Source organism: Littorina saxatilis, linkage group LG4 (genome assembly GCF_037325665.1).
Source record: "Littorina saxatilis isolate snail1 linkage group LG4, US_GU_Lsax_2.0, whole genome shotgun sequence".
Lineage (NCBI taxonomy): Eukaryota > Metazoa > Mollusca > Gastropoda > Littorinimorpha > Littorinidae > Littorina > Littorina saxatilis.
In genome coordinates, this window is record NC_090248.1 from 43,779,426 (window position 1) to 43,792,915 (window position 13,490).

The 13,490-nt window shown below is 39.2% G+C and overlaps 1 protein-coding gene and 1 pseudogene across 1 annotated transcript in view; both read right to left on the bottom strand.

Annotated features, from left to right (window-relative positions):
- The window catches only part of LOC138964823 (gamma-tubulin complex component 6-like), a 64,368-nt gene extending 51,106 nt beyond the window's left edge, over window positions 1-13,262 (bottom strand). The window contains exons 1-5 of the mRNA XM_070336861.1: window positions 13,190-13,262; window positions 6,580-6,829; window positions 4,434-4,567; window positions 2,288-2,415; window positions 1,231-1,407 (exon numbers count right to left, since the gene is read on the bottom strand). Of these exons, the coding sequence (XP_070192962.1) occupies window positions 1,231-1,407; window positions 2,288-2,415; window positions 4,434-4,567; window positions 6,580-6,755 (615 nt within the window). The 5' untranslated portion in view covers window positions 6,756-6,829; window positions 13,190-13,262. The remainder of the gene's footprint in view (window positions 1-1,230; window positions 1,408-2,287; window positions 2,416-4,433; window positions 4,568-6,579; window positions 6,830-13,189) is intronic.
- Window positions 433-551, bottom strand: LOC138965742 (5S ribosomal RNA; annotated as a pseudogene).
- Window positions 13,263-13,490: the final 228 nt, after the last annotated feature.

Sequence of the window (13,490 nt, forward strand, 5' to 3'; positions counted from 1 at the left end):
ACTGACGAGGCGGGAAGAATAGGAACATCTGTTCGCTTGTCAGGGCCCTTAGCACCCACTGACACCCCGACTAAGCGGTGGATATCAGCCAGTGTTTCAGAACTTTCACCTGGGATTAGACCCGAGGCTACTCCCTCAAGACAACGCTCACGTGAAGTACACATACCTTGTGAAGAAGGACAGACACCGGAGACCGTGAACTCCCCACATAAGGTCACAGCAGGGGACGAACGACCCCTGTCCAGAGACGAACACACAGCCACCCCGGCCGGGAGAGCACGTAGTTCTGCCTTTGATGACGAAGTGCCAGCTGCCAAAGCAGAAACCTGTGAACTTAAAGTCAAAAGCAAAGAGGCCACGTCTACGGACGCAAGCCCAATAACAACATGTTTAACACCGAGCCCGGACTAATCCGTAGGCTTAAAACAAAGGTGGCCACTGCACCCGGTGTTCACAGGCGGTCACCCATCCAAGAACTAACCGGGCCCGACGTTGCTTAACTTCGATGAAAGGACGAGAACCGGTGCTTACAACGTGGCGAGGCCGTTGGCCGGCAAAATGGGGGTTCCGGAATAGTCACCAGTGTAGTAAACAAACTGGAAGCGGACTTGCCTACCGGCTAAGCGGGTAAACAATTAACACATCAAAAGATTTTTAGCAAGAGAATCTACAACAGAAACGGACATAGACCGGATTGTTTAGACTTCCTAAAAGCTTTCTAAGGAGAAAAGGGCACAGCAGCTACCTATTAAGAAGCTGCCCTCTTCTTAGCATTGTCAGCCATGACGGAAAAACGACTCACGAAAAAATTTCTGAGAAACATCGCAAGTCCAAAATACGGCCAACAAAACTGCCAAAATCAAGCAAAATACAAGGAACGACCTCACCTCAACATAGTTGTGAAGTCCAGATGACAAGAAGAGACCAAGAGGAACGAAACAAAGTCAAAAAGACTAAGTAACAACGGCTGAAACAGCCAGAGCGTACAAAAAATGCGACCAGTCCCACTGACGCTGAGTTTTTAGAATGATGCATATGGCGGAGTATGCGCGCGCATACGGAAGGCAGCCTCGTTTCCGGGCTGGCCTAGACACCCTTACGGGTCTCGGTCACTCTTTTTTAGAGGCGTCTTTCTTGTTACCAAGGGGACGCGTACAGCGATACCAGCACTGAACCAGGGTTAATTGCTATATGTGAGTTGGGTAAGATATGTAATTTAATTGAACTTACACTGAGCGGCCTGGCTTGTGGCGGTAGACGATGACAAATAGCAGGTGTGTAAGCCTCAAACAACTGTGATGGGAACTGCATGTACTGAGCGATGGTTGTGCTGCTTGCTGTCGACAGTGTAACCTGCTTGAGGTCTCCGTAGACTAGTGGGCCAGCTGGTAAGGTTTTCTGCTTGGCCTGTTCAAAATAGAAAAATGGTTCGGTTAAAAACATGCCCTTACACATTAGCCATCTCAAATTTTTAACGAGCAATCAAACGAAAGCCATGATTATTTTTCTAATATTCTCAACACTCCTGTACTGAAAAGCCATTAAGGTTATCAATGAAACAATGAAAAGAAAAAAAGTCAAATATAAGAGAAAACGAACAAACAAAAGGCAAATAAAATCAGTTTCTGCAAATGATTTTTACTGTTTTTCTTATCTTTTCTGGAGAAAAAAAAATTAAGTGAAAAGCTTGCTTCAGAATCCATTCTGAGTCCAATGACTTCTTCCAGCATGATAGTTTCAAACTGATCATTAGCAGCTGCTCAACAGATTTTACTGTTTCAAACATGTAAAGAACATCTCAGCAAACAAACATGTTATGAACATCTCAGCACACAACCATGTTATGAACATATATGAGCACAGAACCATGTTATGAACATCTCAGCACACAACCATGTTATGAACATATATGAGCACACAAACATGTTATGAACATCTCAGCACACAACCATGTTATGAACATATATGAGCACACAAACATGTTATGAACATCTCAGCACACAACCATGTTATGAACATATATGAGCACAGAACCATGTTATGAACATCTCAGCACACAAACATGTTATGAACATCTCAGCACACAACCATGTTATGAACATATATGAGCACAGAACCATGTTATGAACATCTCAGCACACAACCATGTTATGAACATATAATATGAGCACACAAACATGTTATGAACATCTCAGCACACAACCATGTTATGAACATATATGAGCAGACAAACATGTTATGAACATCTCAGCACACAACCATGTGAAGAACATCTCAGCACACAAACCGTTTCCTCTGTTGCGACAGGTGTGTTGTAAATGTCGTGGCCAAGGGGAGGTAAGAAGGATTTGCCTCCATTTCCTGCCAAACGCACCAGAAATCGCATGATTCGTTGACTTTCTGCCGTGGAATTTGCTGGAAAAAAATTAACACCAAACTATCAGTCCTAAGTTTAGCATAGTTATACACCCAACACTTCCAAAATTAACATCTGTCCGGTCAGTTTGTAAGTGCTGTGCTGTCTACATGTAAATTATTATATTCTCACTTGTACTCCTCTTTACAGGAACGCAGAAGAAAAAGTACTCCTCTTTACAGGAACGCAGAAGAAGAAGAAGTACTCCTCTTTCTGGTTTCACAAACCCAGCCACAGCATTTATGTTAGATTTAACTACTTCAGTGGAACTAAGAGATCCATGTGTCCTTTAAGTCTATTGACACAAATCTAAAATCTTACAAACTAAAACTAGGAACACAATATTAGATCCTTGCTCTGTCACACGCATTAGAAAATTGACTAGCTGTGTTTCTCCACCTGCAGCCACTTCTTCTTCTTCTTCTTCTTCTGCGTTCGTGGGCTGAAACTCCCACGTACACTCGTGTTTTTTGCACGAGTGGAATTTTACGTGTATGACCGTTTTTTACCCCGCCATTTAGGCAGCCATACGCCGTTTTCGGAGGAAGCATGCTGGGTATTTTCGTGTTTCTATAACCCACCGAACTCTGACATGGATTACAGGATCTTTTTCGTGCGCACTTGATCTTGTGCTTGCATGTACACACGGGGGTGTTCGGACACCGAGGAGAGTCTGCACACAAAGTTGACTCTGAGAAATAAATCTCTCGCCGAACGTGGGGACGAACTCACGCTGACAGCGGCCAACTGGATACAAATCCAGCGCGCTACCGACTGAGCTACATCCCCGCCCCCTGCAGCCACTTAACGCGCAAAGCAGCTTTGACTTCCCTTGTTGACTGTTTTGTTTTGTTTGTTATGAAACATTTAAACATTTAAACAGCCACTTAAAATGCAAAGCAGCTTTGCTAAAACTTCCCTAATGTCCAAAGTCTTACCCAAGATAAGTCGAAGTTCTTGTGGATGTTTTTTTCTGCTTATATTTAAACAATTAAACGGCCACTTTAAGTGCAAAGCAGCTTTGACAACCGCTAAAACTTCCCTTATGCTCAAAGTCTTACCCAAGATAAGTCAAAGTTCTTGTGACGGTTTGATTTTGTTTATCATTAAACATTCCATAAACCAATCTTCCTTGCTTTTTATATTTAGTCAAGTTTTGACTAAATATTTTAACATCGAGGGGGAATCGAAACGAGGGTCGTGGTGTATGTGCGTGTGTGTGTCTGTGTGTGTGTCTGTGTGTGTGTAGAGCGATTCAGACTAAACTACTGGACCGATCTTTATCAAATTTGACATGAGAGTTCCTGGGTATGAAATCCCCGAACGTTTTTTTCATTTTTTTGATAAATGTCTTTGATGACGTCATATCCGGCTTTTCGTGAAAGTTGAGGCGGCACTGTCACGCCCTCATTTTTCAACCAAATTGGTTGAAATTTTGGTCAAGTAATCTTCGACGAAGCCCGGACTTCGGTATTGCATTTCAGCTTGGTGGCTTAAAAATTAATTAATGACTTTGGTCATTAAAAATCAGAAAATTGTAAAAAAAAATAAAAATTTATAAAACGATCCAAATTTACGTTTATCTTATTCTCCATCATTTGCTGATTCCAAAAACATATAAATATGTTATATTCGGATTAAAAACAAGCTCTGAAAATTAAATATATAAAAATTATTATCAAAATTAAATTGTCGAAATCAATTTAAAAACACTTTCATCTTATTCCTTGTCGGTTCCTGATTCCAAAAACATATAGATATGATATGTTTGGATTAAAAACACGCTCAGAAAGTTAAAACAAAGAGAGGTACAGAAAAGCGTGCTATCCTTCTTAGCGCAACTACTACCCCGCTCTTCTTGTCAATGTCACTGCCTTTGCCATGAGCGGTGGACTGACGATGCTACGAGTATACGGTCTTGCTGAAAAATGGCATTGCGTTCAGTTTCATTCTGTGAGTTCGACAGCTACTTGACTAAATATTGTATTTTCGCCTTACGCGACTTGTTGATTCTTACACAAGAGTTGCTCCAGCAACAGCTCCAGACGGTCAGCATCCTCAAAGCGACGTTGAAGTCTCAGATGGTAAACTGCCTGCAGGACCTGATCCACTTCAGCCCTGATTATCCCAGTGCCCACACCATTCTCCTTGCTGGGGATGAGACATCACAGTAACAATAAATTAACACAGTCAAACATACCCTGTCAACCACCTCTTGATTACGACCACCTGCCCATTACGACCACTCAAATGGATTCCCAATATGGTGGGTTTTTAATATATATTATATATATGTATAATTAACATTTCCAATAGCGCTCAGCCACCTGTCTATAAGACGAGCGCTGTGGCGGGGTGGTAAGACGTCGGCCTCTTAATCGGAAGGTCGAGGGTTTGAATCCCGGCCGCGGCCGCCTGGTGGGTTAAGTGTGGAGATTTTTTTCATCTCCCAGGTCAACTTATGTGCAGACCTGCTAGTGGCTTATCCCCCTTCGTGTGTACACGCAAGCACAAGACCAAGTCATACCTGTCAAGTCTTACGTTTTTCGCGTAATTCTTACGGAATTTTGATGTTTTTCAAGTCTTACGGCGTATGCCGAAGATCTTACGGTTTTTACAAAACAATTTGGTCAAATAAAAAAAAGATCGCAAAGGTTCGTCCGAGAACAAAGTAACAGCTACAAAATCTCGCGGTAACTGATCCGGCGGAAGTACAAGGCAACGCGCATGTGCACACCGTCAGCGCGATCTGACTGAGTACTGTGCGACAACGCTTGACCACATGCGACCTCAAATTAAAGCAGTTACATGTACTATTGTTGTTGTTCTCGGTATCTTCAAGGTATTTTCTTACGTTGTATGAAGTTTTAAGCCATAGAAACGAAACTAAGGGAGTTGTGATGCATTTTCGAAGAGCTAGCGATCGAAAGTGAAAGTAGCCGGATTCCTGTCACCTCCGATCATGTCGGACTTGTTTTTAGAACAAGCGACCTCAAACTAAAGCATTTACATGTAATATGTTTTTGTTCTAGTATCTACACAGTATTTTCTCACGTTGTACCTAGTGTGAAGCCATATAAATAAAAATAAGGGCGTTATGATGCATTTTCGAAGAAGTAGAGAGCGAAAGTTGGCACCGTATGTCTTGTCACAACCGATCATATACGACTTGTTTTTAAAACATGCGCAACCTCAAACTAAAGCATTTACATGTCATATTTTTGTTGATCTGGTATTTGTCCTTGATTGTTGAGACACACATGAGTTTCTGGCTTGTAACTTGTGTGTTTTACATGTTCTGTTTGGATAAAATGTTCTCTTTTGTGGTGGGGGTTTCCATTCATGATTGAATCACTGTGCTCAATGAATGAATGTTGTTAAAACACACTTGTCTTGTGCCTTTACTATCAAGTGGTTGGAAGTGTACTGTCTTTGTACAATTTAGGCGATTCTGGGTACAATAAATTTACATTTAAACATGCTTTGCATTTCAAAATTACATAAAATAGTGCAGTTCAGTGTTGAGAAAAGTGTGTTTTTCTTATGTGTGAAATAAGGCTGATTTCTTGTTTTTGTGTGTGTGTGGGTGCATGTATTTAGTTCTTGTGGTGATTAATCTAACGACTTCTGCAATTTTGCACGTTTTCTTATGCTTTTTGGTGCAAACTTATGGTTGTGTTAGCAAAATCTTATGGTGAGAGTCCACAAGAGCTTGACAGGTATGCCAAGTGCGCACAGAAAAGATCCTGAGTTCGGTGGGTTATAGAAACACGAAAATACACAGCATGCTTCCTCCGAAAGCGGCGTATGGCTGCCTAAATGGCGGGGTAAAAACGGTCATACACGTAAAATTCCACTCGTGCAAAAACACGTGTACGTGGGAGTTTCATCCCACGAACGCAGAAGAAGAAGAAGAACCTGTCTATAAGCATAACAACTACCTTTTGTTGATCCCTTGGGTGGTCATTTTAAACAGGTTTGACTGTAACTACTGAAGTGGTTTCAAGTTACGGAAGTATAGATACATGTATAATAATATCTAAATTGCAATTTCAGTAATTTTCTGAATAGACATGAGAATTTTAACCTGAATAACGCACACCACAATGAAGCACACAGTCTGGTTTTTTTTTATCCTTTATGTTCACATTTAAATACCTTACCTTTCAGGGCTTTTCAAGAAGCTGAAGAGCGCATCAAACGCTTTGCGTCTGAGGTGTTGAAAGTGCACATCGCGCTGGACCTTGGGTTGCGTTAAATGGCAGCGCTTCTTCTCCCCAAGGTGAAGGTCACACAGTTTGCTGAACAAGCCCACAATGCTATCGGACTGTACTGACATTGCTCTTTGTTTTCTCTGGTACTTGTAGATCTTCACAGGTACAATCTGTCAGTGTTGGTCATCCTGAACAAATTCTGCAAATTATAAAAAGAGAAATAAAAAGTATTCTAAAAAGTGATAACACATGTCAGGATGTCTATTTAAACTTACAGTTAGGAAAACATTGGCAAACAAAAATCAACTGCATATAATATATAACTAAAATACAATTGAAATTTAAATGCAGAGCACTGCGGTCAGTAAGCACAGACTCCTCTATCCTCGAAAAAAACATGCACCTAATCTGACTCCTGAGAGTGAGAAGAACTTTACCTCTTGTCTTCTGCTTTTTACATTTTACTAGATATTAATAGTAATAATAGTTAAAACCCATATTGAAGGATAATGTCCAAAATTCAAACAAGTGGGTTTTTTCCAGCTGCTTTTAATTACTAATGTAGGCATCTGGTTTGACTGCGCTATTTAATGGAAAGTCATGGCACTGGCAGCAAGATTTCTTTTTGACGAAACGATGTGTTTCTTTACTCTTTATGAGGTACTAAAGTATAACAAAAAGGCTTCCTGTTGACAAGAAGAGTTAGGAGTTGTCTTGCACACACTGACTGGGGCAGATCTTGTAGTTGTACGTGTATAGAGGGCCCCAAAGGGTTTAAAATCGTGATCGTGATTGGCGTTTTTTGACCTTTCTGTGACCGTGATTGCCGAAATTTCCATTTCTGTGATCGTGATGGGACTTTGCCCGTGATCCGTGATGACAAAAAAATCAAGTCTCGTGATCGTGATCGTCATTTGTTTTCGTGATCGTGATGGGCATTATTGCAAAGCATTTTATTTTCAACGTACATTTTTTCACAGCTGTATCACTCCATGATCCTCTATTCGTCAAGGAGCCCATCCCGATTGAAGGGAAGCAACAACACATTCAGAAATATGATTTTGACAGCGATTGCTTCCCTTTAAGAGAACCAATCACACAAAAAAAGAGATCCAATCAGAAGGCAAATTGCAAAAGTCTGCCAAACTTCATCCAATGGAAGGGCTTCGTGCAAAAGTTTTGAGTGCATTCAGTCAAATTCGAATTCGAAGATCAAAAATGACGTGCAGCGGTACTGTCATCGAACTTCTGTTATATTTTGTGGATTCAAGCCAGACCAAAGCAGGCGGCGAGAATGCCTTCCTTGGTGGAAAGGTCAGGCTACGGGTCGGTCTTTCCGAAGACGAAATATCAAGGTACTAGATGAATATCCGCTTCGCCGGGTACGGCTTCGCCGGGAAGAAGTAGAGCCGAAATGCGTGTAGCCAAAACCGAAACTAGAAATGTGTTTTCAGTCATCACAGCAACGTGGACACGCTTGGCATAGATTCTAATTGTCGCTTCTTTGCATTAAGCTTGGATTTATTTTAGCGCCTGTAAACTTTAATATCAACAATGGGTTAAATTCAGAAACAATGGCGGGGAGACGTGCCAGTTTAGGTCACTTGATCCTCATGTCAAAGACGATCAAAGTCATGTTCGTTGGGGATTTTGTCAGGCATGCTACTTTTCCGGTAATTGCCGGAAATCCGATAAAGCCGTTTTCAAAATCCGGTAAAGTCAAATTTATTCCGTTGAAGTTGAAACATTTCCGCAAAAACGATCCGTGTGAATATCGCGCAACGCGACCGTGCGCCGGTCTCAATGAAGCCAGCGCACAGTAGTGTTGTTTTCACCAGTTTGGAGGTGTGTTGAATGGTGGTGGGGGGAGGCTAAAATGGGATTTTTAACAAGATCACAACACGTACACTATTACAGCCCTGAAAATGATGCCCAGAATGCACCAGATTGCACAGATTTTAACCGTTTTTTGACCCCCCTAGTTTGCTCGCCTGCTTCGCAGGCTCAGGCTTGTGGCTTCGCCACTGGCACTGCGCGCTTCTTTCGGGTAAAACCATTTTTGGCCTGTAGCATTCCTGTTTGTTTTTCAAGGCCATGTAACCAGGCGATGGTGTACCTCAAATTGTATGGCAAAGTTGAAAATGAAGAACCCGTCACACATACATGTATGTACTTTAATTTTAATCCACCAAATAGTTTTGGAGAAAATGGGTTTACAAGATTTAGCTCTGGAAATGTGAAATTGTGCAAGTATATTATATTCATGTGTGTGAGTGAGGGTGTGGGAGTTGAATGTGTATGAGTGGAGAGAGAGAGAGAGAGAGAGAGAGAGAGAGAGAGAGAGAGAGAGAGAGAGAGAGAGAGAGAGAGAGAGAGAGATCAAATCAAATCAAATCAAATCAAATTTTATTTTTCGAGGGTTGTGGCATAAGCAATACAACGAGCTTTTTTTCAACCAGCCCTCGCCCAGAGAGGGGACTAATCTAATCACATATTTACACGGATATTAACGTAGAAAAAAAGGTAGAGAAAAACAACAACATATGAATATTTACACATTACATATTATACACAAATATAAAGCGTCGTATATGTAACGTAGTGAAAACAATGCTGATATGAATACACATGCATGAGTAAATGTGTTATTATTTAAAGCTTTGAGTGTTTTTGTGTGGATATAATGAACACTGATGCTTTGGACAAATGAAAATATAACCAAGGGCAATTCCAACAAAAAGTGATCACCTGGAGTAAAATTTCATATTGAAGTTAGGATTGATTTCTTACTACAGTATAATTAACAGATAACTCAGCTTCAGATATCTTGGCTTTTGAACTTTTCATCTGAGTGATTTCCCTTGATGGCAGCCATTTTGTTTTTAGCTGTAAAAATATATGGAGGAGCAGAGAAAAGGTGGGTGTCACATAAACTGTTTTCTTACCATCTTATAGTTTTTTTTTCTAAAACTTTTTCACTCCAATAGAGGACAGACAGTCTATCCTTTCAATAAAGCATACTTAGTTTAGATTTGCTAGCTTTATTGTTGGCAAAATTGGATAGGAAAGATCACTCCAGGTGAAAGACACGTCAGTTACGTTTTGATAGTGTTTGTTTTAATCCTGAACTAAGGAATGGAACATTAAAATCAAAATTTTGGGTATTCTTGAATATTCACCCAAGGAATATAGAAAGCCTAAATGTACCAAGATTTGTTGTAACTGACGTGGCACTTCAATGTAACTGACGTGGCATTTCAATGTAACTGACGTGGCATTGGTGTAACTGACGTGGCACTTGAACATAATTGACATGGAAATAGAGCAGATTTTAGTTTGTAATCTGTTCACATTTAAATAAATTATGCTGAGTTAGTTTCAGACTATGTTTCAACAATGTATCCATGGAAGAAAATCCAGCCTACTCTTGAATCATCAGCATTCCAAGTGACTAACAAATTATATTTTATCTTCTTGAGATTGAGCTATGCCACCAAAGACAGCAGCGCAGCGCATGCAGCTGTACAGACAACGTTTGTCTGAAGAAGCAAAAGATAAAGTCAAGGAGAAAAACAAGGAGCAACAAAAAAGATGCAGGAAGAAGTGGACGCTACAAAGAAGAAAGTCGGAAAGTGTAAAAAGCACTGAAAGGAAATCTCTGTCACGAAAAAGAAATAAAACCTGAACAATACTATGCAGTTGATTATGTTGATCGGTTTTACATTGGTCGAGTTCTTGGCGATGGAAAGAAATCGGGGTTCTTTTCAATGAAATTTCTTCATCAAATGTCTGAAGATGGAGAGCTGCATTTTTACTGGCCAAAAAAAGATGATTCTGACCAAGTCTTTCACACAAATGTGTTCTTTGGGCCAGTTGAACTCCAAGGTTGTGGAAAGTTCACATGCTCATCTGTGAAGGATATTCAGGACAGGTTTTCAACTCTAAAATAAAAGATTTGAGAAACCTTCAAAAACAGGAAGACTTTCTGTTACATTTACCGTGATGGACGAGAAACAGGTCTTTGAAAACTGGAAGACTTTTTGATCACATAAAATTTAAGCTGTGATGGACAAAACTGTTGAAGTTTACTGGATTTATTAAGTTCTTGTTTGATCAGACAGCAAAGCCTCATGAGAATGGTTGTCAGTGTTCCAGTCAGTGTGCAATGCAATCTCGCAGAATCCTTGCTGAAGTTGTAGTTATGATGGATAATTAGCGAGTTCACGTCAACTACATCCTTTTTTTTTCAAACGTTTCATCATTTTCTCAGGTTTTAAAGTTAATTTCAGTTTACAAAATGCTTATTCATTTTAGTTCTCATAGTAATGATAATAGTACCAATCTCTGTTAATTAATTTTTTTCCTGACGAGTCATTTTTGATTTCAATCTTTTCTTTAGTGTAGCAAAGAAAGTCTACATTTTGAATTTTTGTTATTGAAATCATATAAGTATGAATGAAAGATATGTTCAATTTCCATGTTGCTTCTAATTAAAAGTCAAAACAATCCATTTTATGTGTTCAGTTTGTTTTCATTAAGCTTTACAACTGATTTTACGTTTTTGTTTTCACAGGACACGTCAGTTACGTTCACAGCCGCCACGTCAGTTACAATTTCATTTCAAATTTGTGAAGATCTGTTGATTTTCTTGGTTTATGCTTTTATGCCATTTTCAAGAACAGTATTTCATGCTAAGATACAGAAAAGTTTGAGAGTCTTAGAACTTGAAACACTTTGACACAGAATTTCTGATTTGTATCTAGCCATCTGAAATCAAGTGATAATTTTTGCCACATCAGTTACGCTCTTATAAATGGCCGCAGTAAAATGTTTTAAATTATACTTTTTGCCACATCTCATCATACATACATACATTGGCCAGAGTTGGATTGCAAAACATCATTGTGGGATCAATAATGTTTTTCTTATAAGTTTGGGTTAAGTTAAACGTGTGTGAATGCCACGTCAGTTACGTTGGAACATTTTGAATTTTTGTTATTGGAATCATAAGTATGAATGAAAGATATGTTCAATTTTCATGTTGCTTCTAATTAAAAGTCAAAACAATCCATTTTATGTGTTCAGTTTGTTTTCATTAAGCTTTACAACTGATTTTACGTTTTTGTTTTCACAGGACACGTCAGTTACGTTCACAGCCGCCACGTCAGTTACAATTTCATTTCAAATTTGTGAAGATCTGTTGATTTTCTTGGTTTATGCTTTTATGCCATTTTCAAGAACAGTATTTCATGCTTAGATACAGAAAATTTTGAGAGTCTAACTTGAAACACTTCACAGAATTTCTGATTTGTATGTAGCCATCTGAAATCAAGTGATAATTTTTGCCACGTCAGTTACGCTCTTATAAATGGCCGCAGTAAAATGTTTTTTTATACTTTTTACCAGATCTCATCATACATACATACATTGGCCAGAGTTGGATTGCAAAACATCATTGTGGGATCAATAAATGTTTTTCTTATAAGTTTGGGTTAAGTTAAACGTGTGTGAATGCCACGTCAGTTACGTTGGAATTGCCCCCAAACGAAGTCTTCCATCACTGTGATTTTTCGTAATTTAACATTAAATACAGTGAAAGGTGTTTTTTGAAAGTATTGAGACTCATTGGGACTCTCACAAATTCCGGGAGAGAATTCCACAGGACGCTACCAGAATAGGCTAAGCTTGATTTGAAGAGATCTATCGTTGGAATTGGGACGTTAAACTTTCGGTTTGGTTTGACTTTAAAGTTTGCAACGAGAGAGAGAGAGAGAGAGAGAGAGAGAGAGAGAGAGAGAGAGAGAGAGAGAGAGAGAGAGAGAGAGAGAGAGAGAGAGAGAGAGAGAGAAAACAATGAAAACAACATTCTTGTTACTGATTACAAATCATGATATGTATTTCTATGTGTGTATGAAAGAGAATTCAAAATATAATAATAAAAAAATGCAACAGTTCTCACTTTGTGTTGAATAAACAATAGATCCAGAGGAGCGAATTACTGTGTGGTTGTGCTTACTTTGACACGTGCTTTCTGTACATGCAACTTTTACCGTGACCGTGATTTGCCACTGGTGTTCGTGATCGTGAAAACAAAAATCAAGGTAACTGTGATCGTGAAAGCTAAAATTGTCCTTCCCGTGATCGTGATGATACCCCCCCCTTTGGGGCCCTCTGTATAGAGGATTAGATATCTGCCTAAACATGATGGATGTGGTGCTGTGAGTGTGATCATTTCTAAGTATTCACACAAACATCACTGTTCGACATACAATTTCTCATCAATGTTGCTCTGAAAAGGCATTATTGTGTGCGTAGATAAAAAAATAACAATGCAGACAAAACAAGCAAACAATCACTTTGAACAGAATTTAGGCTACATACTATTATACTATTTGTCTACAGTAACAGTACCAACACAGGAATGATGTTTTTCTCTAGTCCATCTACAAAACACAATGTTATCGGTCTTCTTTCGTTAGTTTTACCCATCACCTTTAACTAGACTCCTAGTATATTTTCGTTTGCAACATTTAAATCACTCAAATTGTCTAATAAATACCGTGTCGTGCCTCAGCTTGAAAGCCTTTCCAAAACACCGCCATTTTTGTTGGCAACGTACACTATATTGATTACACCAACTACGAACAAATCTCAGTTCTGCAAAATAAGAGCTTCTGTTACATTCAAATTATTTTTCTGCAGTAATTTTTAAAACTCTGACCTAAAAGCACTCTGTTGACACAAGTCAATAGGTAATTACATAGTATATAAGTTTGTAATTTAATAATCCTTAAATGGTCATAAAAGTGCTCAATCCATCATTTTTGATGGGTTTGAAATCCTATGTCTTCATCGTTTTC